We start from the raw sequence: 27,495 nt of genomic DNA on the forward strand, positions 1-27,495 counted from the left end.
TTGTACTTAGATTTGCACTTCTTTCCGCCAGAAGCATAAGTCAATATACATAGCTTTCCAATTTTTCCCAAACCATGTGAGATAAGACTGCACTGAAATCTAGGTGCCGCATAGAGTTATTTTGAGGTCAATGAACTGTTCCTAAATATAAATACTTCCAAGTTTTCATGGCTGGATCTGGATCTAACTCTTACCAGTTCTAATCCTTCACTACTACATCAGCGTGGCTGTGTAAAGAACAGGGATCTTTATGTCTGTGGGAGTCGTGTTTCCATCAGCTTTTGCTTGTATATAACAACTTGTACTCTGTTTTGCATATCTGGTTATTTGAAGTTAAGCCAATATTAAAACACCAATGCACCATAGAGGAATATATCTTACAATGTACACTGCTTTTGCTAGGTTCTTATGAGACCCAAAACAGCAAAAATTGTGTTCATCAGTTACACTGGAGGTCCCCAAATTCTTCAACTCATCAACACCCTCATGAAGTTTCAGATTGCTCATTAACCCCTAAACATTATATGAAAACAATTTTTAAAATACTACTTTTAACAAATAGCACTACAAATATCAATCCCTTGGATAGTCTCATTGAACCCTGAAGGTTGATATTGGTCACTCCGGGGAACCTCGAAATTACACAAATATCTTATCTAAATACCATGTGAAAACTTGATCTTTGAAATTTACATTTCCTGGTCACGCATCCACGATTACAATGTTAGAGAAAGTCGTATAAAGGTATTTAGATAAGAAAGTCTTCCTAGCCCCTTCCTCCCGGCTTGGGCAATTGTCAACAGGTGTCTGACCCCGCCTAGCCCTGCCCTATTTTTCTCGAACAACTTCCCGCTTGACTGGCTTTGTCCAAACAAAAAATATTAATTTATTACGGCTCAGCAAGATAAGAGGCAAATTAACCTGGCCTTGAGTCCTACTTTACACGTAAACACACAAGTATTATAGATAAATATATATCCGCGTACCCCACCCGCCACCTCCTCACGCTGCCGAGAAAGTTACAGAGTGTTCACAAATAGATTGCGGGCTTTTATAGCGCCTTTTCCCAGCAGCCTCCGCGCCGCCGCCGCGGATTGGCTGCTTGGCTGCACGGGGGGTGGGAACGCGCACGTCGCGTTTTGTATGAGACCGTGGACGCGCTTTCCTCTTTCACCCTCCCCGCCGGTTTCCGTTCTTAGGTGCCGCCGGAGTTTGGGCCCGTGGACGGATAAGGAGGCGGCGCCGGGGAGACGCAGGAGAGCCCCCCCTCAGGTAGTGGGTCGGACGGGGCTGCGGAGCTTCCCTGGCACGGCGAGCGGGCTCCGTCAGAGAGAAAGCCAGAAAGTGGAAGGGAGCGGAAGCTTGGCCGTCCGCGGCCGCTCCCTGTGCGGCCTGCCCCACCCGCCACCAGCGGCCGCTCGGGGATAGGAAGAGGCGGTTGGGATAGGAAGCCCCCCTCCCCGCCTCGGCACTGGCGCGCGCACGCTCCTTTGGGCGGGGGTTGAGAGCTAGGAGAAGGGAGGGGAGGGGGCGCCGAGGCTCCCTCGACTCTGTTGCAGGGCGAGGGCGAGGCGGGGGCGGGGGAAAGGGGGTGAGGGGGAGGCTCACGTCCCCGTCGGCTTCAGGGCGCGACGGGCTGCTCTCCCCTTTGGCGGAGTTAAGCGGAGGGGGGTCTCGAAGAGGCGGAAACAAAACGGTCTCTCGGTGGGCCTTGGTCCTATCAGGGCGTCTTCCTCCCTGCCCCGCCGCCGCCACTCCTCCTCCTCCTGAATATGGATAATTCTGCTCCTTATTCGCCTGGAGAAGGGGCGGCGGATCCCTCCCCACCCTCCCAAGTTCTTCGTCATACGTGTTTAAAAGTCAAATTAAGACGTAAAAAAACAAAAACAAAGGAAAGAAGTTAAGTGGACTAGGGTTGTTGTCGGTGGGTGTTTTTTTTTTGTTGTTTTTTTTTTGAGGCTTCACAAAAGGTATTTGGGGTGGCACGCCTTCTGCTGAATCTCTCCAGAGTAGACAGTCCATTTTGGCCCCTAACGTTTGAAAGAAAGCTTTTGCTTTTGGAAGTCTGCTTTTTTGTAGTTTTTGGAGTTGGTTATTTCTAGGCCTTCCTGTCCTAAGAGCCTCCCTCTTTATTTAAGGAGAATGCTGTTTTGAAGAAGTGGGTGTTTGATAACAGTTATGAAATAAGTAGCTCAGCTAAATAATATGAGAAAATTAATATATTCTATGAAAATTGATTATCTCTGATTGGCTTCTTTAAGGTAAATAAGCATAAAAACAGTGTTTCCTGAGTATTCCCATTAATTATTTAGACCCTAACGTTTTCTATATCCCACACCCCTAAAACGCTTCTGATAAATTCCCATGCTCCTTAAAATTTATAATTATATGTTTATAATTATACCTATACACTATAATTTTGAAACTTCTAAACCCAAGTTTTTGCACCCCCTGAAATATTGTCTCTCACCCTGAAGAGGTGTGAGCACCCCCAGTCGGGAACCCCTGACTTAGAGTAATCACATCCATAAGTTCTAACTATATGTTTTCAGATAACTTTTGCTACAATAACTCTTAGTACATATTTTGATATTTTTAAGGCAATTTTATCAGCAATAATTCAATAACACTGCAATATATCTGCTTTCCCAATTTTAGGTGGTGCTGAAAGTGAAAGAACAGTGTTTTGCCTGAAACTATTTAGAGACTTTGTGGCTGAGGTGAGATTTCTGTCTTTGTGAGTTATGAATTCTAACACACATATTAATTTTATGTAGAACAAATAAGATATAGTAGTACAGAATTGTATCCTGATGAGACTTGGGTACAGTATTAAATTATGCCATGATAACTTTGAGGCAGCAGAACAGTAAAAATACAATGTTGTTTTACCATTAAAATAGCAACATAGTGGCCATAGTGGTTTCCTTTGTCCCTTGATATTCTGTGATTTGTGTCTTATAAATGAAGAATTCTGGCCTGAATAAGTAGAGAAGGTGATGTAAAAATAAGTAATAAGACCATCATAATTAATATTTGTGAGAATTGCACACAAAAATATTTTTCTAGAAGACTTTTAAATATACCATTTGTTAGTCTGATGAATGGTGCAGATTTTTGGATTTTGTCTTACTCTTACACAATGCAACATCAGGGAAGGATAAATCTAATTATAATGATGGCTATAACCAATCACAGCATGCTATGACTAATAAAAGTAGCAAGATCTATCATGCTTCATTGCTCTAAAACTAGCAGGCAATTACTTATAAACAATATTTCCATACTACAAATTCAGTAGCCAGAACAATTAATCTCTATTAAAGTCAGTAGTTTTCTCCTAACAAACACCTGTCAAATAATGAAGGCCTATCAAGATGCTGTTGTGATTACCATAGCAACCACACTAAAATTGTGTGTTGAAAACTGCAGTAGAAGAGAAGGCTGTGTAATCAGAGTAAGGTAGAAGTATTTATGCAATGTTCTGTGTTTAAAAAAATACGAACAATTGTACTTTTTGTTCTGAAACATGTTTGTCTTTGGTTAATTTAGACTTTACTAAATTATGCAACCTAATTTTGAATTCTTGTCCAGTGGATAGAAGATATATGACCATATTCTTTTCCACCTTGATTATTTACAAGCTGACAGGAACTGAAATTAAAATTAACTTCAAGAAGAATTTTTAATATCTATTATCACATTGGTAACATATTTTTGAGGATTATGAGAATAATAATGGATCCAGATGCTTTTGGATAAAACATTCCTCAGGGATAGGTAACCAGGTACCCTTCAGATGTTTTGGAGTATAGCAGCAGGTACAAATGGCTGTGTTTTCCTGAACCATGTGGAAGCTGTACATAAAACACTGGAATCCCTGTTGCTAATCAGCATTTCTGAATGGCTTCAGGACTGTGGTTGTCATGTATCCCTGATCACCTTGATGAATGAGAACCAATTTTAACAGTGTTCTCTAGTTTTTCATGACTTCTGATACAATAAACCATGATATATTTCTTGATCAGGTATGTGATCTAGGCTTTGGAAAAAAGATAAATGGTGATTGTTTTTTCTTATAGGATTTGGTTCCTATGCAGTTTTGAAGCTATCTTATGGAGACCCATATGTGCTTTTTAACAGGGGCAGTAAAGTTGCCATAGTATTTATAGTGAGGTCATTGGTAATCAGATAATATTTCATTCTGTCTCTCAATTGATATTGTATCAGTGCTGCATAGATATTTGGATTTGATAAGAGGTCTGTATAAAGATCACTAACTTGAAGTTGAGTTCCCACAAGACTATCCTTTTGATAAATAGATGGTCTCCAAATAATCAAATGTACAATTATATATGCTGTTATGAACCATTGTTCATTTCAAATGATATATGAAATATAATTTTTAAGAAATGGTAAATATGTAACTATCTTACTGGGAGTAGTCTAGAGAAAACAAAACCAATAAGGGAAAGGAAATAAAATGCAAAAAAGCCAGCAGTGGCAATTACAGTTATACTCATAAGTTTACATACCCCTTGCAGAATTTGTGATTCAAATTAAACTTTTAAGCATCACAGAATAACACAATCATTAAACCATAGCAATAAAAGAAATAATGAAATGGTCCTTTCAGAGGTTTACATGCTCTTGGTTCTTAATATTGCACCTTTGGCATCAATGAGAGCTTGCAGTTTTTTGTGATAACTGTGAATTGAACTCTTTATTTTCTCCTGTGGTAAAACTGTCCATCCTACTTGACAAAACTCCTCCAAGTCCTGTATATTCTTTGGTTGTCTAGCATAAATGAACTGCATGTTTGAGATCTCACCAAAGTTGTTGAGATCAAGAGACTGTGATGGCCACTCTAGAACCTTTTGCTGCAGCCATTGAAGGATAAACTTGACCTTATGTTTCAGGTCATTGTCACGTTGGAAAGCCCAAGTGTGTCCCATGTGCAGTTTTCAGGCTGATGAATGCAAATTTTCCTCCACTATTTTCTGATATTCTGCATTCATCTTGCCATCAGTTTTGACTAAATTTTCCATGCCACTGTACCTTGCACAGACACAGACACACACCCAAAAAACCCAGCAGAGATCCACCTTCATACTTCACAGTAGGAATGGTATGCTCCTTTGTAATAGGCTCCTCTCCAAACAACATTTATACTTACGGACCATAAAATTTAGTTTGGTTTCATTACTCCAAATGATTTCATTCTGCTAATTTTAAGGCCTCTGTAGGTGCTGTCTGTCATATTGTGAGTGGGCTCTTTTGTGATATTGATGAAGCAAGTGGCAACCGCTTTTTTTCTGGCAACTTTACCATGTGGCTCATTTTTATTCAAATCTCTCCTTATTGTGCATGCTGAAGTAGCCCTACCACTTTCTTTAAAAGAAGCATGTATTTCAGTAGAAGTTAACTGTGGATTTTTTCTTTACATCCCGACAAATTTTCCAGACAGTTGTATCTAATATCTTTCTTAATATTAACAGAACCTCTAATTTTCCACTTCTTGATGTGTGTTTGAACAGTACTGATTGGCATTTTCAAACATTTGGATATCTTTTTATGTCCTTTTCCTTGTCTATAAAGTTGAAACTTATTTTCTTTCACAGAGCTTTTGACAGTTCTTTTGTTTTCCCCATGGTTCATTAACCAGTGCTGCTCTGGATGAATAGCACAAAAGTTTTTCAAGAACTAAGAAACTTAATGACTATTTATACATAGATGTTAAATATTATCAAATAAGGCACTGGTGTGGATGCTTATCCTTCATTGCCTTCTCAACCTTTCTGAGTCAATTATTCTTATAAAATACTGGTTATTCACAAAACTGCTCACTGTTCAGTGTTATAATGTACCATCATCAAACAGAAGGGATTTATTGCAGGTTTCAAATTGTTCAGGCTGAAGATTTTTTTCGTTTTTTTAAAAAAACCCTGATTAAAAGACAAAGTTCTAGTGATAGAAAATTGGCTTGTTTGTTTGTTGTTTTTTGCCTTTAATCTCATATAACCTCCCCAAGCTTTCTTGGAACTGTAGAGTTTCATGGAATACATTTTGAAAAATTCTGCACTTTTCCACTTTGTTAGGAATAGAGAAATCTCTTCAAGAGAATACTTTCACTCACATTGAATGTCGAAAAAATCCAGTAAGGGAGTATTTCAACTCCTCAAATGCTTCGCCACTGTCTTCAACATTTGTCCTTGTGAAGAAATTAATCATAAAGGTCAATTTAAGTATAAGGAGACTGAACTGAAAGTCACAGAGATTTAATACTAATTTTCAGGAATATGCTGTTTTTCCTGAGTACAATAGTAGAATACAGTACTGCTTTAGTTCTCTCCTGTGCTTTTAGTATTATTTTACAAAAATAATTTTATATATATACATATATATGTAACTGACGAAGTAGGCTATGGTCCATAGAAGTCTATTATATGTAGTGGTTAGTTTTCTGGTAGCAAGAGAATTGCTGCTCTGGATAAGTTTGTACTACCCACAAAAGAGCAGGAATGTCCTTTGGATCCAAGATGGAGTTAGTAGCACCTAACCCCCATCTGCCTTAGAAGTTTGGGATTCTTGCAAAGCAGAATTGGGGCAGATGTTGCAGAGAGAAGTAGAAAATTTCTTTTCATAAGCAATATTTAAATTCAGAATTATTTATAAATCTTTGCAGCTTTATATTAGAATTTGAAATTAGTCTGGCCCAGAATTCTAGCATGGATACAAACTTAGCATTAAGTCTAACTATAGATTAAAATTGAGCAAAATATGCTTTTCAATCAATCAATCAATCAATAAATCAAAGTTAGAATGAATTAGGACTAAATGCAACAGTATAGACTTTAAAATGGCTAAAGAAACTTTTAAGTACAAATTTTCAGACACTACATAGACGAGAACAGTCTGTTTAATTTTTTGTATGTTTGTAAAAAGTTTTTGAAAATGCAGACAATATGAAGTGAATTTTAGAATTAGCAGACCAAAGAGAAAGGAAGAAAATTCTACTAAAACAGAATGAAAATTAATGTGCATATACAAATAGTCTTTAATTTACAGTTATAAGTTTAGTGACTGAAGTTATAACAGTACTGGAAAAAATGTCACATTTATGACCATTGAAGCATCCTTATGGTCATGTGATCAAAAATTTTGCTGCTTGGCAACTGGTTCATATTTATGATGGTTGCAGTTAACAATTCACTTAACAATTGTGGCAAGGAAGGTTGTAAAATGGAGCAAAACTCACAATTGACTTATTTAGCAATAAATTTTTTGGCCTCAATTGTGCTCATAAGTTGAGGACTACCTGTATAGGGAACAATTTCATCCTTTCCATAAATATCTACTAACCCAAGATCTATTTGTATGCACATGACTGGTGGTACAATTCCTTGTAGAAGTGGTCTGCTTAAAAGGATTCTGATCTAACACTCATAAGGTTTGAATAGTTTCCTGAATGAGTTCTGAGTGTTTGCTATCTTGTTTTGTGGAGGTAGTGTTAAACTATTGGCTGCTCTGTACAATATGAAAATGGCTAAAATATGAATCAGATTTAAATTGGGAACAACAAATAGGAGATTAAGAGAGCAAAAGTGGATACAGATGACAGATGAAAATGGACTAGAGTGCAGTTAGAGATAATTTGTGGTTGCAAGAGCAGCAAAGAAAACTTCCCTGTCAGGGCTGTGTTCATTCAGTGGATTGTTAAGTTGCATGAGACGTACTTCACTAGGCTGTTGGTAGAGGGAATAGGGACAACTGGTGGTCCACTGTGATGACATTCTTTATACCTGCTGCTTTAAATTTACAGTATTGAAGAAATCCATATTTCTAGTGTGGATGTAACTACTGTATTTTGTTTTGGACTTTTCTTAGCTTACAAATTCTGGATATAGTCAGGATATCTCGACCAGCAAAAGCTGCTACCATCCTTGTCTTTCTTGACTGAATAAACCAGCTTCTCTGCGAGTTTAATTCAATGGAGTCATTGGATGTCTATTTGTGAGTGAGGAGGATTTTCTTTTCCATAAAAAACCCTCTTCTGAACCTATCCTTGATTTAGTTTTGGGTAATTATCATAATGGGGCAGTCTTAATTACAGTATACTATTTTAACCAATGTGATTAAAAAAGTTGTGGCATCACAACTTCAAATGCATCTAAATTATGCATTTGTGAAAGAGCACCGTATGTTGTGAAAGAGCACCTTATTTCGTTGTTCTCAGGTTCTGAGTACAATGACAATAAATTTATCTTATTTATGCTGAATATCTTGAGGGTTAGAATTTTTTGTAGCTTCACATGCCCTGTGGAACACACACACACACCCCAAATTGTACAGTCTTGATCTTGTTCAGTTGTAAAGCTCTTCCAGAAAGCCTTGAGATAGAGTGTAGAAGCTTATTGTTTAATACTTATATATGGTTATATAGGGTTACCTGCTTTTGTTACTTTACTCTTTTTATTGATTTTTACCTAGTGTGTTTGCCATGTGGAATTTCTTTGTTGATCAAAAGAGTTTTCAAGCAAACAATCTTTTGAAATGTGTTGATATTTGGTATCATTGACCATGGTAAACATGTCTGGTACTTTTGGATCTTAAGAAAACTATATTCCAGTAGTTATTATTGTGGATGACATTTGTCTTGAAGTTGTGCTGGGGAGAATTATTAATCTTTTTTTTAATCTGTTGCAAAGGAAATGTTTGCTTTGAGATTTTCCCATCCAACTAGCTGTAGTCTTGTTAAAGAGCTTTCCCAGAACTTCAGTCCTTTGGGTTAAGGGTTTACTCCTCTGTTGCCAGAAAACTACTTTCAATGCATGTAGAAAGTTTCAATGATCTCTTTTTGAAAATTCCTCCAGTCTGACCTGTAGTATCTCAGGTCAGTGTCACTGTGTATCTCTGGTCTATAATATTTGTCTTGTTAAAGGACCATTTCCTTCTATATTTATATCTACATAAAATTGCTATCATAAGGAATATTGCTGATTAATAGTTTGGATGAAGACAAATGAGTTCTGATTAATTCCAGATGGTAATGTTTTGGTCAGTAGTAATGAAGTTTGTAGCTTGAGGGCAAATCTTGGTTGTATACTTTTCATGGATATTCTGCTTATGGTAACAAGTGTGTTTGCTTAATTACATTTGGGGTGCCACCTTTGTCCTTTCCAGAACATTTAACTTCTCTCCTGACAAGAGAATAAATATTATTTGGATTGAACTTTGCAGGACACAATAAAAATGGATTGACCTGCTTCTGACTGCCCCTGAAATGTAGATAAGGCATTGTCTCATTTAAGTCTGGCACAGACAAAACACTTTGGGCAAAAGTATTCAGTGGTAGAGTATCACTGTGGGATTGATCTAATAAATAAATTTTGCATAAGCATTGTTCACCTATTTATCTTTAGATAAATTTTCTTTGCAAAGTCATGATATGGTAAAAGATATTAGATTTTAGCATAATAATACAGTACATCCACATCATGTAATATTGAGGAAACTTCTTAAATATCTATACACATTTCTATTTGACAGAACTGTTGAACATGGGTATCTAAAATTGTGTCACTTGGCAATGAAACTCACAAACTTTTTTATTCTTGTTTTTCTTGTTTTCATATTTCATATTTAAAAATAAATTTAAAAGTGTGTTTAGGCTAAAATGTGGTAAGAGGGAAAGGTAGAAAAAGGCTCTATTATGGCTATATAGAGGTAATTGGAAGCTTCCACATCCATTTCAAATGAATTGCATTTTGTCATATCATAAACCCAAATATTTATGATTTATTAAAACAAGCAAACTTCATAAATTATGAATTAACATCAACACTGATGCTGTTTCTTCAAAAAACAAAATAATTTTCATCAAATATTTCAACAATTTCTCTCAAATGTTAGTCATTCTTAGTCTTAAACCATTTTTGTCTAGTAGTTTGTCTTGCCGACAGTCATTTCAATACAGATTTGTTATCCTAAGTTTTTGACATCCTGTGAAATATTACAATAGTTACAATGTACAATTGATGTTTATGTTTGAAAAAAAAACCTGTAGATTAAATAAGCTGGGGGTTTTTTGTCCTAGTTTTTATTACCCTTATTGTAAAGTGGGCTATCAGACATATTTTTCCATTTTGAGGAATAATTGTTCAATTATCCCTCTAAAATAACAGCATTAAATGTTAGTATACTGCCATACTCCTTCCAAATTTTCATCGATATATATACACATAATTCTAATCAAAAAAGTCTTTGTTACACTGTTCACAGTTAATCATACTCTGCCAAAAGTAAGCAATAACAGCATTATGTGTGAATCAAATAATAGACTTGAAATATAATGTTAAATATTTTTCACCACTTTTCCTTAAAAGCTCATAACTCCAGAGCTTGTTCAAAAATGCTGAAAGGTTTTGTTTACAAATTCTAAATGTTAACAAAACACATTCCTGTATTCATTTAATGTACAGCCAACAAAATATATTATGATTTAATGTGATGACCTGATTTATACAGCATGTTAATTCAGTGACTGGATTATTACAACATGCTAAATCCCATTTTCTCCTAAACTAGCATATTTTATGAATCCTTTCATAGGAAAAGAATTGCATTAATTGACAAGTTTTGAACATACTCTGATTTAAAACTTAAATCAACTGATGCATAACTTTTACTTTTAGAAACAAAATACTGATTTATGCTTTTTCCCCTTTCATGCTGCATATATTTTCTAAATTCAATTACATTTGTGCACAACAATTATATTTAGTTGGGATTAAACTAGTGTTTGCATTTATTTATTGTTATAGGTATTTCATATATTAGATTATTTTTCACATGTTCCATCCATTTTTATTTATAAATCATTTATGGGCAAGTGACCTTTAGTTAGACTTTCTGCAGGCTCAGCCATTCTTTTCTCATTAGTTTATTAGTCATCAACTGATCACTGAGAACAGAGCAACAATTTCTTCCTTCTAATAGAGGAGCAAAACTTAGAATTTTGATAAGCTGCTCACTTCCTTCCACATTCCAGCCTTATCTTTCTACTGAATGATTTTACTAATCTTCTCACTAGGAACAGGTAAGATGGGTACTTTTCTGTATAGGGAAACAACCTGAACTTAATAGCCAATAACAAACCAATTCTTACAATGGAAGAGAAATAAGATTTGACAACACACATGTAAACACACAACAAAACATGCTGAATAAACCAGATTATTTTTTAAAAATATTGTTTACAAAATATATTTTATATGTGTAAATTATGTATAGAAAAATCTAATGTTTTATGTTAGAGTACTCTGGCAGTTCTGTATGTACAATCATTAATATTACAAAACTAGATTGCAAAGGGCAGTTCTGTAAAAATCTATTACTAAAAGTCATAGATATATGTAACATGAAGTCCATTTATATGTTGGCTTTTGCAAATAATTTCAAACTGTTCTAAAAGTAGGAGTTTATTCCTTTGGTTTAATCTTTTAGAAAGAGATGTTATGCATTATATGTATTTTCCATTCTATGTATAGAGTATTTAGAATAGTTTAGAGCTATTTGTGTTGTTTTTGTAGCATTTCATTAACTATAATCAATTTCCTATGAATGACTTGAAAACAGTGTAAACTTGCCCATGGTAGTGAAATTAATAGCTTTAATTGTTTAGCTAAAACAAAAAAGAACAGATTAAGAAAAAAAAATGCTGCCCAAGATGCATTACCAGAATGGAAATAATGGAATGGTTCATATTTGAGGAAAACGACCACTCTCATCTCTGCAGTCTAAGTTTTTGAAGACATTATAATTAAGGGATGATGTGAAAATGAATAAGGAGGTTATATAGGGCATATGGGTAAAAAGTATGGCCTGAAAGAATATAGAAACCTAGTGAAGTTCTAAAGTTCTTTTGTGAAGATGTGTTACATTTGGGAACACCTGGAGGTTTGTTGGCTTTGGTTTATACTGTAGACTGGACTGCACTGGAAAACCTCTCCTGATTCTGTTTGATAAAAAGAGTTGATTGTGTTCCCCCCAAGAGCAAAATCTGCTTTGCTTTTTAAAAAACTAATATAATTTCAACAATACCGTACATGTGGGTAGAAATCTCAATTTCAGAATAGGGGTCAATTAAAGTAGCTTGTTTTGTCTTACTTGAGGTTTATATTCCTAATCTTAACAACTCTTGCCATCTAATAAAGATTCTGACTTGAACCTTTCAAAGCAGGGGTCGCCAACCTTTTGGACCTCAGGGACCACCAAACTCATAATTTTAGATCCCAAGGACCACTAACCGGTTCTGTGGGCATGGCCTAATTTGTGGGTGTGGCTCATGTGATTGGCTGGGCATGGCTTGTATGTAAATATTATAAATATTTATATAAATATTGAATTTTTTTTGTAAAAAAAGAGCAACTTTTACCCAAAATCAGGCAGATTGAGTTGCTCACAGAATCACAGATTCATTCAGACATCTATCTATCTGCCATTGGCTAGCTCAGTCTGTCACATAAAATTTGCTTGCAAGCAAACTCACAATATTAACTCACAATACACCATGCATGTAAATATTGAATTTTTTTATTTAAAAAAGAGCAACTTTTACCCAAAATCAGGCAAAGCAGGCAGGCAGATTGAGTTGTTCACAGAATCATTCAATAATCTCTCAATCTGCCATCGGCTAGCTCAGTCTCTCAAATTTGCTTGCCGTGAGTCTGCACTGAATTTGCTTGTAAGCAAACCTTCAGTCCTAAGGGAGGTTCGGCTGTGCTGAGCCGAAGATCTAAAGACTAATTAGAAAGCAAGAAATCCAACCATTTCCTGTTTCCTAGCTAATCTAAATCTCCCAGTACAGCAGAATAGCTGATGGTCGGAAAAAGGAAAAATAGCAATTTAGCAAGCAAGTTTTCCAGGTGAGGAGTGAGTGGGCGGGGAGGGTTTCCATGTGGGTGGCCATGTGGGCAGCACAGCCTTGTGTTTCTGCGCAGCCTGGATTAATTGCTTTGGGGAAGTGCTCTGCAGGTGAGATTTTCTCACAGCGCATCAGTGGGCCCCGGCCCAGTGGTTGACGACCACTGTTTCAAAGAGTAGCTTCCTATGTTGTATATCATGTTACTTTTGAATATTATATTTAAAATTGTAAATCCATTTTGATATGGCATAGGAGACTGGGTTTTCAAATGATTTTAGTCATGTCTTGTGATAAATCAGAGCCTACCTTTTTAGTTCTATGAAGTAGGCTAGGCTTGTCTAAGATATTTATTCATGGTTATTAATTTAAGCCTAACATATGAGAACCTGACCTTTGCTCAGATTTACTCTAAAAGATGGCTTTGCTACAAATACAGTGTTCATCTCCTGGTTGTTCACATTACATCTAAGTGAGGAAAACTGTGTTTCGATGAAGGGTGCTGATGTATTTAACTATTACTCTGACCCTTAATGTTCATGTAGACTAAATATAAAATTGGACTGGGTCATTAAACTCTTTTCTATCCAGTTTGGTATGGAATTTGAATAGAGGGATTTATTTATAAACATTTAATCTGTTAATTGTAATTGAAAACTGATGTAAGTTTCCAAATAACACAGTGAAAGCAAGTTTTGTTCTTCTTGAGTTTTTTTTAATTAAGAAAGCTAATGTTGCATTTAGCAGCTGCCAACAGCTTACTTCATGCACTGAATTTAACTACAGGAAACAGTTTTAACGCTTGCAGATTTTTCATTTTTCTTACCCGCTCACTGAATAATAAAGAAAGTAATCTCCAAAGCCAACTGTAGAAACATATTTTAGACAGTTAAAGATACTTTTCGTTATTATTAATTATTTGGGATATGTATATGGCAACCCAACTCATACACTGATACTGGGTGGCATACAAAAACCATTAAACAAAAATATAAAACAAAAATAACATACCGTTAAAACAAACAAGCAAACAATGATCAAATTAAATATGCTAGGTCACACTAATTGGGAATTCTGCTCATCCTGAGCCAAGTATCCAGGGAAAGAGCCAAATCCTAACTCTATTTCTCAAGGCCTGTAGTGTCAGGGCCAACTATAACTATGAGTGTTTAATAAGAATTGATTGCAGCTACTAGGATACTGGGAAACCTTGTATTCTGGGAACTCTAAAACATTCACTTTTCTTGTGGGCCACCCCTCTCTGGCTCTTCTGAAGGTAGTCCAACAGTTTTCCAGAAATCCTCTGGGAACAGACTGTTTCCTGTTTCAGAAATGTACTTCTGGAAAATTGCTGACCAGTGCAAATAACCAGATCAGCATAAGTGGAGAAAAACAGAGAATTCCAGAGTTTCCCAGAATGTTCTATCCTTTGAATGGAACACTTTGCACATCCTTACCAATTACCTTGTTGCAGAAAGTATATGAGAGCCATGTTTAATTCACTGCTGAATTAAAAATCTATTCATTTTTTTAAAAATGCAAGCTATGTGAAACATCTATTCCTGTCCCCAATATCCCCAATATTAAATATATATTTCATTTACCCAAAATATACTACTTAAAGCATTTTTTAAAACATGTCACTGAAAAAGTCTAGGAATTAAGATTTAATCCTCACTTAACAATGCTAATTCGAACTTGAAACTCTTTTTAAGTAATATGTTGTAAGTTGAAAAACCACGTCATTGTGCTACTTAGTGATGGCAATTCTCACAATCCAAGTTACCATCATTCAGTGAGAACCTCATGTTACTGCAACTTCTAACTTCCTACCTGCTTCCCGGTGACTTTGCTTATTGGAAGTCTGCAGGGAATGTTGCAAAGCATGATCACATGGCTATAGGATGCTGTAGGGGCCACATGTATGAGGACCTCTCATAAGTAGCACTTGTTCAGTACCATTGTAAATTTGAATGGCTGGTGAACCAGAGGCCCTTAAACAAAGACCACCGCTAATACTATTCTGACAGCGATGTTATTGCCTCTGACCAAGTTACTAAGCGAGCAGTATTCTTGGAAATTGATGTTGCCTAAGTATTTTCAAATTTTGCAAAAGTAAAATTTGATGAAATGTATATCTTTTTTAAGTTTCTCAAATAAATTGAGAGTTCTACTTTGGAAGTTCTTACTCTCCAGAGCCTTTATGTCCCTAATAAGGCTTCTAAGGCAGCAAATAAATACATTGGAGGAACTGGGGAGATAACTTCTATCTTATTTGCCCTTTTAAAAGAACCCTAACTTCATAAAGTCTTTTTCCCAAAGTTATAAGGATGGGAAGGAAATAAAAGGTTGCACAAAGAGGATCTTTAAAGAATGGAATGTATTGTCTCATGAATTGTCAGTTTACAAAATAGCTATGTTGGACTGAGGCAACAAAAATAATCAATTCTGAGGTACATTAAAGCAAGTCAGCATTGTACACTGAAATAATCATGTTGGATTGTTTAAAGGAATTAGTTGTATTCCAGATTACTGTTTTGAATCTGGTACTCTTCTACATTTTTGTGAATGAGTTGTGAAACTGGAGGGCAGTCTGCAACTGCAAGCCTCATACAATTCTTGTACTGCTGAATCTTGGCAGTGAAATCACCCAAAATTAGTGGCAGTATTCCCCCATGTTTGAGTCACAAAACAATCACCCATACCCTAGTAACTTATCAGCTCCATGATTACTACATGGGGCTGTCCTTGAAAACCAGTTGGAAGTTGGATTATGGTTGGATCACTTCTATTGAGGGAGCAGCATTCCTAGACAGACCCCATATAAAGTATCTTTGGATTGATACACTTGAGTGGGTTCCTTGTCTTAAAATAAACAGTGTCTCTTTAAAAGAATTTAAAAGGTGTTGAACTGTAATTGTTCAAAAGAAAAGGATTTAAGCAAAGGACAAAGTTGAGGGAAGTAACCTTGCACACAAGGAAACAGAAAGGGCAAAGGGCTTGTGATTCAGTGTACTATAGTAAGTATATCTGTTAAGCAACATGGCTATTCAAATATTTCTAAGACTGATACCATTTTACTTACTTAAAACATAACAGGATTAATAAAGTATTAATAATATTAATACTTTATACATAATATTTGCAATGCCACTTTTGGTTTATGTTCATTATATCATATTTCTTATTTACACACTTACCCACAGATACACATTCTGTTTTGAACCACAACCATTGCAACCAAAGGGAAGCCAACTAAATTTTATATGGCTGCAGTAGAGCCTTCTGGACGAATAGGATGGGTAAACAAGAAGATAGACTGATATGATCATGCTGTTTTTATTTATAGCATGACCTCAGACTTCAGACTCAGTTTGGATTAGCTTACTTGAATTTCCAGTCTGTCCTTTATATAGTGAATGAATTATCTGCAGGAGTAGGAAATAATATTTAATATTTTTGGTATGGCAAAAAATCAGAATTGGCCGTTACGTCATTGGACATGCCTTTCTGTTTCCTTATCCTGTTAAGAATACAGTATAGAAAGACTGATACAGTGCTTTAGATTGAAGTAGAACAACATCTGCACTGTTTAGTTAAGAAGATGGTGAGGATCCAAAAAACCAGTGTTGTATATATAAAAAGAAGAGTTGAGAGGAGAGCTAGTGGCTTGTTAAAAAAAACTATTACGTTATAAAGTCCAAAGAAACAACTGAGTCAAATGGTAGAATTCTATAACAGCAGCATTATGTGATTCCAGTTGTTTGACAGCAACAGAACTACCCTCAAAAAAAAAAAAAAACCTACTCTGAAATTTTGGGTAGACTTTTTTAGAGGAGATTTGTGAACTTTGTTCTGTCCTGGACCCAAAACACATGCTCTAGTTCAGTATTCTTTAATTCCATATATGTATTTTGCACCAGACTACAATGCATATATTGGGTTCCAAAAAATCAAACTAGATTCTAGTCTGCAGTCTTAGATTTCATTATTGTATTTAAGTCTAGAACAAGAAATAAATCGATAGATGCAGTTTACTTTATATTTAGTGAGGACCTCAGAAAGTTTCTGGATGGAGGAAATAGCAATAGTTAACTTCCAGTAATTTTACTATCATTTTCCTTGTCTCCCTTATTCAGTGAAATATCTTAAGTTTTAAAAATCTCTTGCATGTTTTAATAATCATTTTTTTCCCTCACAGCTATGGCAGCCATTCGGAAAAAACTGGTTATAGTTGGTGATGGTGCCTGTGGCAAGACATGTCTGCTGATTGTATTTAGTAAAGACCAGTTTCCTGAAGTTTATGTTCCTACAGTATTTGAAAACTATGTAGCAGATATTGAAGTCGATGGAAAGCAGGTATGTTTTTCTGCCACTGTCAATTTCTGTTTAAAAAACTTTATAGACTAACATACGTGAACTAAAGTTTTGTGCAATATGTTGGATCCAGAATGCTCTTCTCACAATGGTAAAATCTCTTCCATTCATAAATAGTCCTGCTGAAGACATGAAAGTGAGACGTGACTCCAGGAGATGCACTGCTTTCGCATCATCTCTGAAACCTTGAAATGGTGTTGTGTAGATCTTTGTAGATCCCCAAATTATATTTTTGCTGCACAGAAGCTTTTACAATTGCACATAAAAAAACAAAGTGGAAATTAACCCATAATTTAATATAGGATTTATTTCTTATAAATAATTTGCAAATTGGAATGGGCCTGAATATTCAGAATTATTTAAACTTAGTTATGCTATGCTATTAATATCTATAAAACAGTCACATTTAGTAATAATGAACACACTAAACATTTGAAGATTCAAATGGATTTTAACAGTTTGTTTCAACAAGCCAGACAAAAACTTGAAGCATCCTTTCAGGTCAGCATCAAAAACAAGGAATTACAGGTAGTCCTCAACTTACAACCACAATTGAGGCCAAAATTTATGTTGCTAAATGAGAAATTTGTTAAGTGAGTCTTGCCCCATTTTACAACTTTTCTTGCCACATTGGTTAAGTGAATCATTGCAGTTGTTAAATTAGTAACCCACTTATTAAATGAATCTGATTTTGCTTCTCAGAAGGTTGCAAAAGGTGATCACATGATCCAGAAAGACTGTATCTTTCATAAACATGAATCAGTGGTCAAGCATCCGAATGTAAATCATGTGACCATGAGGATGCTGTATCGGTAATAAGTGTGAAAAGTGGTCATAAATCACTTTTTTCAGTGCTGTTTGAACAGTCACTAAGCAAACTGTTGTAAGTTGAAGACTACCTGTACTCCCGTAGCTTTGTCATCATAACTGAAGATCATACATAGCACATGTTGTCTATATGGATGAGAAGTGGCAGCCTATGAAATGAATCTTGACTAGCTATGTTTTATCAGAGCACTTTTTTCCTTTTCCGGTATGAATGCACTTATTATTCCTGTAGGTGGAGCTGGCCTTATGGGATACAGCTGGACAAGAAGACTATGATCGACTTAGGCCACTTTCATATCCAGACACCGATGTTATACTAATGTGTTTTTCAATTGATAGTCCAGATAGTTTAGGTAAGTAAATAAAATTGAAACACATACCATATTCTGCAAATTACTGTACCAGGTATCCCTTATTGAACAATGACTTCTTCAGTGATTGTTCAAAGTTACAATGGCACTGAATGAGGGGAATTTACAATAAGTCCTTGTAATTGTGGCCGTCATGGTGTCCCTAGGGCCATGTGATGGCAATTCAAGAGCTTGGCAACCACTTTGCAATTAGGATAGTCACAGCATCCTCCGATCATATGATTGCCATTTGCAATCTTCATGGCCAGCCACCAACAACCAGAGTCAACAGTGAAGGTGGCAGAAGATCACAGATGGTGATTACATAACTAAAGGATGCTCTGATCATGCAGGATTCACCTAACGATGGCAACTTGGACTGCTGCAACTACCATTGTAAATCAGTGTAGTCAGTGGTGTCTTGTTTCTCCAGATGAGCTGTTCAGAGCATCCATTGATTGGGAGATGCTTCTGTCGCTCGTCTGATAGGCTGGGCTTTAATTGTGAGGACACTCCTCCTCCTCCACGGGACTCCTCCCTAGCACCCCCAGTTTTTGCTCAGCCTTCATGGATATAGGCAGCTTTCTTTCCTTTCCCTTGGCCGGAATAGCAAAGACTTCAAAAGAAAAAAACAAAAAGGTTTGCCTTTAAGCTCTAAAAAATTCTTTAAGGCTCTTCATATCAACGAGCCAAGCAGCTCCCTACGGCATATAACATCTAGCCAAGGGAGCTCACCGTAGCATTGGGGAGTGATCTCCTCGCCCCCAGGGCGATCGGAAGCGATAATGCCTCAGCCACATGGCTAACAACCCACATTTTTTAGCCCGTGCCATTGCAACCTTTTTCAAGCCAAGCTGCTGCGATCGCTGCCACCCACGTTCGGCAGGTGTGGCTCCATTTTAAAAGGGTCCGAGGCTTCTCTCTCTCCCCTGGGAACACCGTCTGGGGTGGGGGCATCCGCGCCCATCTGCCCCACCGCACCTTTTTATTCAGGGGGAATTCTGCAGTATCGACTCCCCACAAGACGCGGAATTGCTGCTGAGCCAATTTTACTCATTATGCGCCCAAAGAGATAGCTTGCGAGAAGGTCACAAGAGGTGATCACATCACTCCAGGACACTGCAACAGTCATAAATATGAGCAAGTTGCTTAGTGTCTAAATCTTGATCATGTGACTGTAGAGATGCTACAATGGTCATAAGTGTAAAGAATGGTCATTTCAGTGCCAAATTAAGTAATTTCAAACAGTTACTAAATGAATGGTTATAAGTTGAGAACTGCCTGTGCTTTTCTTTGCTTAAAAAAGTGTGACTTTTAGCTGTTCGTATATGTTTTACTTAAAGTTTACTTAGCTAGTATTTAATTGAAGTATTTAACTTAAATATTTTAATAACATTTTCCAACACAGGCCTCCACTGCTTGTCATGGCTGCTGTGTTAAATAGACACTAGAGAACTCATCCTGTGAGGCAGCTGCTCAGAAGGATATGGGGAAACTAGTTCCTATGTCTATCTTTGGGTTAAAAAAATCTGTGATACTGTTTTTAGTTTAGTATTGATTGAAGAGTTGATCTCTGATATTTGCTTCACCTCAGAAAACATTCCAGAGAAGTGGACTCCAGAGGTGAAACACTTCTGCCCCAATGTACCCATCATTCTGGTAGGAAATAAGAAGGATTTGAGGAATGATGAACACACAAGACGGGAGTTGGCTAAAATGAAGCAGGCGAGTCATCTTTTTTGTTATTGCTGTTAGCCTTGTAAAATAAACCATGCCAGTTTTGGTTAGACAAGATAGTCCTTGTTTAGTAGCTGCCTCAGACAGCAACTATTTGCAATTATAGCAGTGATGGAAAAGTAAGTTTGTGACCAATTCCTTCATTTGCAACTTTCATAGCAGCTATCTCTCTGTCACATGTTTGCCATTACAGTCAGAACACATTGTCTTGTGCCTGACCCATTTTTTTCCCTTTTCTTGCCCCTCCGTGGGGCAAAGATAATTAAACTGAGTTGCTTTTTTCCATAATCAGGGCAACGGTGTCAAACTCGCGGCATCATGGCAGCATCACATGATGTATCGGGACTTTTTTCCCCTTCACTAACCCAGCCGTGGCCATGGCCAGCACGTTACGCATCTGGTCCATGGGCCGGGAATTTGACAGCCCTGGTCCAGGGTGTCCCTGAAAAGTTAACAAGCTCCCTTGTCAGCCTTAATTACCTGATTAGGACCTTAGACCAGCTCCCAGTTGCTGTCTGAAATTGACAAGACCTTAATCTGGTTCACATTAAAGGTTTTTGTTTGCCTCCTAAACTACTCCCTAGGGCATTCCTTTCAATGTGTATTCCCTATTGTATGCTTGCTTACTCTTGTAATCTCTTCCTCTCCAATGTATACGAATAGGAACATCAATTCTCTTTTTAGCTAATTAGTGCCAAGGTGAATGTTCCAAAAGTGTGTGTGTATATGTATGTATGTAAGTAAAATCGTAAGCACAGTGGTGGTTACAGGATTTTCATTTAGCAACTGCTTCCCTTAACAGCTGAGCTGCCAGTTCCAATTCCAGTGATTAAACAAGGAGTGTGTGTATGTGTGTGTGTGTGTGTGTGTGTGTGTGTGTTACTAAGGTTGCGTATGTTGTGTAGGGCTGAAAAACTTCATTAAAATGATGGTATGTATAACATTATTGTTAGAACATTATGATGGGATGAAGATGGCTTTAAGTTGTACTTCTTTACCATATGGGTTACTAAAGTTTCTAAATTTGTGTTTTCATCAGAAATAAGGTTTCTTACAGAAAAGCTAGACCATTATGAATCATGCCAAACTGCGTGAAAATTAGTGTGGTAGTTTTCAAAGTGCCCAGTATTGATTTTAGTAAGCCTTTAAGTAACTTCCCCAACATTTCAAATATTATTTTGCTAATGTGGCTACTGATATCTCCATCCTGATGTTTAGTCCTTTTGATGTCCCTTGCCTAATGTATTCAGTGGGACAAAATAGGGGCTGGAGAGAATACTGTTAACAAGAATAATAATACAGGAAACATATAGAAATGATACATTTTACACAGTAAAAATAGAAATGAATCAGTGTATAAATCATGAATTATGTGCAGAAAATAAATTAGCGAGTGGCTATATGAAAAGCATAACTGAAAATATTAAACTAGAATTTAAAATTGCACAAATTATGGAAGGAAAGAAAAGAAGAATAGAAGACTAGAGAAACATAGTAACAGAGTTAAAAACAGTCCCAAATCATCCCATTCCACATTCCAGGTTCATGCCAGATTTGAACATAATCCTTTTCTCCATATTCTAAAACTGGCAGGATAAATAGATTTCTGAAGTATGGAGAGAAGAAAGATTATCCTGTATATGGTTACATATAGAGGGAATGACTTCCTGATGGTTTAGCAGTCTACTCTAGGCCATTTCTAGACTGCTAAACTACAAGATGGCCATTCCATTCCAACCTGTAACCATCATAGAATTTTATTTTTGGTCATTTACAGGATTTAAATGCATAAACATTTGTTTAAAATAAGATATATAAGTATGAGGTATACTTATTTATGTTTTATCTTTCGATATGCAAGCACAATAAAGTCCATTTTATAACAAATTTACAGAAATATCACTTCTGTCTTGGCTTTTTAAAGGGCTTTTTAAACATCAGACTAGAGATTGAATAACAGCAGCATAAGAACTTACTTTTATTAACTATTTGAGATGCATTTCATGGAGGGAAGGTCATCTGGAATTTCAGAGCTGAGGGCTCTTCTAGGAAATCAAAAGACGTCCTGAAAAAAAGCAGTTGTTTAAGGACTGCAGTATGTTTCAGTATTCTACAATACTGCTAAAGAAGGTGCATGGATACAATCACCAGAAGCCAAGGATGTCTTTACCTGTTTTTTTTAAATAATAATAAATGTGTCTGAATTTACTCTTTGCTATCAGGCCATCAAAAACAATTCAGTTATACAGTATCTTGCAAGTAATTAATTACAGGAAAGTGTCTTAACAGTTTATGATTTAGAACTGGAATCACTCTATAGCGATTAATTTAACTGGTATTCCTCAATGGAGTATAGGATTGGATTTGATGGTCAAAATGGCCTTCAACTTCTGTGATTCTATGTGGAATCCAGTAGGCGTTGCGTGTAGTTGTCTTACTAGGATTCTGTACATAATATCTGGCAGTTTTCTGAATATTCAAGAAAAACAAAATAAATTTCTAGAACATCTTTTGTATCATTAGCTTAGGTAATAGTCCTCTAGCTACTGTACAATTTAACCAGAACATCTAAAATAAAGGCTAGTTCTTTCTATTCAATACCACAACCTATCGAATAATGAACAAAAATTAATAATACTGCAATTTATGCCAAGGTGGGCACATCCCCCCAAAAAAGTTTTAAGACTTGAACTTTTGTTTCTTTAATTATATTGCTCTGTATTTAAATCTAAGAGGTTTGCAAACTCTTGTGACTTTTCTGGGGGGGGAAATAGACCAACTCAAATAGAAGACCTGCCATCACATTACACAGATTATGAAACACGCTCAAAATTTTGAAGTTACTAAATCAGATTAAGAATACCCAACATATGTGCTCCCCAGAGCTATGTGCAAGAAAACAAAATGATTGTTATAATGTATATTTATCTTGAATTTAAAAATTGTTTTACTATCGATATGTAAAACTGCCAACAAAACTCTAGCTAATATTATAATACATTGATTTTAGAAAGTTTCCATGCGCTAGAAAAGAACAGCCCCAAATTATTCTAGTCGCTATAGAATCTGAACTGCATCAGAACTGGAAATATATATATATTTAAAGAAATCCCTTACCTTCATATTAATTAGCTTTTTTTTTAATAGGAACCAGTCAAACCTGAAGAAGGTAGAGATATGGCAAATCGCATTGGTGCTTTTGGATACATGGAATGCAGTGCAAAGACCAAAGACGGTGTGAGGGAAGTTTTTGAAATGGCTACTAGAGCTGCTTTACAAGCCCGACGTGGCAAGAAAAAATCTGGGTGCCTTCTGTTGTAAGCACAGCCAAGGGAAGATGGCTGAAGCAGTGCCCTGCACTAAAAGAATTTTTGAAGTGCTGTTTATTAATCTTAGTGTATGATTACCAGCCTTTTTCATTTATCTATAATTTACTTAAGAGATTTAAAATTGAGTCTTGCTACCAGTATTTAGAAGCCAACCATGATTTTTTTATAATGGTCTGCATCAAATACATCTGTGCACATAAGGGTTAACTTCAACATTCCTTTAACAAAACTTTTTTCTGCATTTGCAGAGTATACCATGCAGAATATGCCAGGCACTAATTCAAGACAATTCTCTAACTTCTTGCTTTTTTTTTTTCTACAAATGGGAAAAAGCTGGCGATCTTGAGAATTGGTCTGTAACTACTCCATAACTAACATGTTCTAGCCTATTCAGGTACAGCACACATAGCTGTCGAAAGGTCCTGAATAAGTTCAGTGTTTTCATTTTAAAAGAAGGATTTTTTTTCTCCTCCTTCTGTTTGAAAGCTCTGAAACATAAAATAATAGTTGGAAAATTATTTCTCTGAAACACCAAAAGTCCCACCCAGCTATGAAGTGACAGTTCTGTGATTTCATGTTAGTTACCTTATAGTTACTATGTAATTAGTGCCACTTTGTGTGTTACCAAAAATAAATCTATATGCCCCAGTTAGATGTAGTATTTTTTGTATAATTGGATTTCCTAATACTGTTGCTTGTAATTTCTGCGTAAAGTGTTCTGGGTTTTTTTAAGAGTGTACTTTCAAATAGTCAAATAAAGAACGGTGCCCTTCCCACATTTGTAACTATCCAGGTCATTTGTATGACTTAAACACACCCAGAAAAGTCATCTTTAATACCTCCTTCAGGAGAAAGGGAAAGGCCATTATTTTTACATTAAAAGTCACTGAATGTTCCAGAAGCTTTAAGTTAACCCCTGCTGAATCTGGTCCCAGTTTAAACATAAACTTTTGCTTATCATCTGCTGGCCAAATTCCCATCCTGTGAATGTCCTGCTGTTCTGCAGCAAACTAAACTCTTCTCTATTTCTTGTTTCCAACAACTAATAGAATAAAGGCAATTTTCTAAGCTCTCTGTATTGTGGTTGTTTATATTTCTCACTCTTGTTCTACAAATATAAATCTTGACATATAGTTTGAATTATCTGATCCAAAAGAAAATATAAAGAAAACCGAAAATGTTTCCATATTAGTATATTTCCTAGTAATACTGCATCCACAAAGCCATAGTAACGATTTTGCTTCTGAATATCTGTTAGCTAATCTTGTGCCTAAAGGCAGAAGTGAGTATCAGCAATTAGTAACCCTCAAGTTGCTACCTATGTGACATAGGAGAGCAGCTCCTTTCTTTCAGGGAAGAGTTATACTTCCATTGGCACATTAAGCATGCATAAACGAAATACTTTAACTACACAGAATTTCTAGAACGTGGTCAATAATATGCCAAATAAAGTTACAGTACAGGTAGTCCTCGACACTTAGCAACAATTCATTTAGTGACCAAAGTTATAATAGCACTGAAAAAAGTAACTTATGGCCATTTTTTAAACTTATGACCATTGGAACATCCCCATACTGACTCATGACAACTTCAGTGCCCTGCAGCCTTGTGATTACCTTTTGTAACATTCTGACAAGCAAAGTTAATAGGGAAAACAGATTCATTTAACTACTGTGTTATTAACAACTGCAGTGATTCACTTAACAACCATGGCAAAAAAGATTATAGAATGGGGCACAATACATTTAACAAATGTCTCACTTAGCAACATAAGTTTTGGGCTCCATTCTGGTTGTAAGTCGAGGACTATCTGTAATACTGTAGCTATACAGTTTGTCAATGTGCATTTTTGTATATGGATATAAGAGTTAATGTAACATATGTACATAAAGTAATATTAAATCTTGATAGTTAAGAATTCTATGTAGCAGGGATGCCCAGCTATTGGGCAGGCTGCATACCCTGTGTTTTAAATATACTCTATAATTATCATTAAAATTAACAGTAAACCCATAGGCCTGTTATATCCATAGCTTCAGATCACATTGCTGGAAGATTTTCCTAAACTTCTAGCTTCTACCACCATATTGCAACCAGTGATGGGGAGGGGGAAACAACGGGAAATTAAAAGTGTCTTTTTGACAAATTGTTTTTCTTTATATAAATGTAACAAAGCATTCTTGATTGTAGTCTATCCTGGTACAGGAGAAAGTTGTCTAACCAGCTGGACTACTCTTTTCTCCTTCCTTTTTATGGTAGAAGAATTAACCTTTGCAGTAAAGGGAGTGAAGTTTGGATTTATAGAAGTTAATATATGTATCCATTTGTGATCAGGTTTTGTTATTCATTGTACGCAGAGAAGTTAACATCTAAAATCTGTATATTTATTTGCAAAGAAATATTTTGCCTCTTGTGTTTCCATTTTTATTATTATACACTTACTATATTTTATATTCCCACACTTTATGAGGAATTGTGGAAGTATATAGTAAAGGTAAAATTTAAAAATCACCACATACCAAAATATAGCAAAAATCAGTAACCAATAAAATTATAGCGTCATCTTATTAAAGGTAATACTAACAACCGCATCTCGCTCTATTTTCATAGCTTTTCTGAAACTCAACACAAACCATTTCTCACTCTGCCCCTAATCATAATGAGGGAACCCACAGCATACCCATATCAAGAGGTAGGGTCCACTTGAAGTATAGTACATGTTAAAAGTCAGAAACAACACTTTGAACTGTACCCATAGATAGTGCTGCATTCACGAATATTTGTGTATTGTGATTTGTTTGCTAACATAACTGCTACATTTTAAAGCAAATGCCGTTTCCGAGTAGTCTTCAAGGGCAATTCCAAGCAGAACACATTGCAGTAATACACCAGAAAATGACAAGCTTCTGAAATCTCTGGCCAGGATCTCCTTCAAGAAGAGCCACAACTGGAACACCAGCTGAAACTGATTAGTGACCCTAGCTACAGCTTCTACCTGCCTATCTACTGTAGTAGTAGCTATGAGCTAGGGAGACCTGAATTTGCAGTTCCATTCCTTCAGAGAAAATGCTACTTCATCCAGTGCTACCACTGGAATAATTGCAGTGATAGATGGTTTCTGGATATTTTGAGCCATCCTGGGAGTCACTTCAACTTGTTTATCTCCAACCAGATCTTTATAGTCTTCTGACGCTATGCCAAGACTTCCACTACATCACATGTATATCCAAGAGTCTTCAAGTTCAACATATTGATATTTCACCCCAAATTGACAGATCTCTCTCAGATATTTCATATAAATGCTGACCACTATGGAAGGAAAACAATCCTCTGGCACCCCACACTGAAGTAGCTAACAGACACATTCTAAACATGGCAGACTCCCAGCAATACTAGCAGCCAAGAAGGATAGATTGATTAATGGTACTGCATGCCATGAAGATCTAAGGATAGGAGAAGTACACACCCTCCATTCTCTAGTTAACTAAAACCAATGCAGTTTTCACCCTATGCCCAGGTCTAAATTCTGACTAAAAATCAGATAATCCAGAGCCAGGCTCCTACAGAAGGATACGAGGTGGGGGTAGTCCTTATCACAGAGAGTAGGATATTCCAAAGGATGGCATTGTGTCAGAGAAGGCTCTTCTGGATCCTGATCGTTGGAGTTAATTTAAAATACCTAGTTCACATACGTCAAACATGCTAACTATGGCTTAAATAACCTACAACTGGTTAGATTCACACAACACAGCCATAGTTTGCAAACCGCAAAAACTATTTGTCTACAAACATTTTAAAAGAAAGACATTTAGCATGTATGAACCCTTGGATACTATTCACCTAAAGTTGCTCTTTGGAGACTAGCAAAAAATCTGCTTTATGCCTTCTAACACTAGTATTTTTAATTTGCCACTTCTTCAAACATAATCCTAAAATAACATTATGCCTTGGC

At 36.2% G+C, this 27,495-nt stretch overlaps 1 protein-coding gene across 2 annotated transcripts; it reads left to right on the forward strand.

The window, feature by feature from the left end:
* The first annotated feature begins 1,127 nt into the window (after positions 1 to 1,127).
* RHOA (ras homolog family member A) lies at positions 1,128 to 24,611 on the forward strand. Of its 2 annotated transcripts, none has more exons than XM_026673309.2 (6): positions 1,128 to 1,272; positions 2,659 to 2,720; positions 17,124 to 17,281; positions 18,360 to 18,480; positions 20,072 to 20,202; positions 23,362 to 24,611. In XM_026673309.2, exons 3-6 carry the CDS (start codon positions 17,126 to 17,128, stop codon positions 23,533 to 23,535), a joined length of 582 nt encoding a protein of 193 aa, XP_026529094.1. In that variant the 5' UTR covers positions 1,128 to 1,272; positions 2,659 to 2,720; positions 17,124 to 17,125; the 3' UTR covers positions 23,536 to 24,611. The 2 variants fall into 2 exon arrangements, with proteins under 2 accessions (XP_026529094.1, XP_087811136.1); XM_087955010.1 differs by lacking the exon at positions 1,128 to 1,272 and adding an exon at positions 1,407 to 2,261.
* The last annotated feature ends 2,884 nt before the right edge of the window (positions 24,612 to 27,495 follow it).

Source organism: Notechis scutatus, chromosome 2 (assembly GCF_049901735.1).
Source record: "Notechis scutatus isolate UNSWTSFEM ecotype Mainland chromosome 2, rNotScu1.2, whole genome shotgun sequence".
Classification (NCBI taxonomy): Eukaryota; Metazoa; Chordata; class Lepidosauria; order Squamata; family Elapidae; genus Notechis; species Notechis scutatus.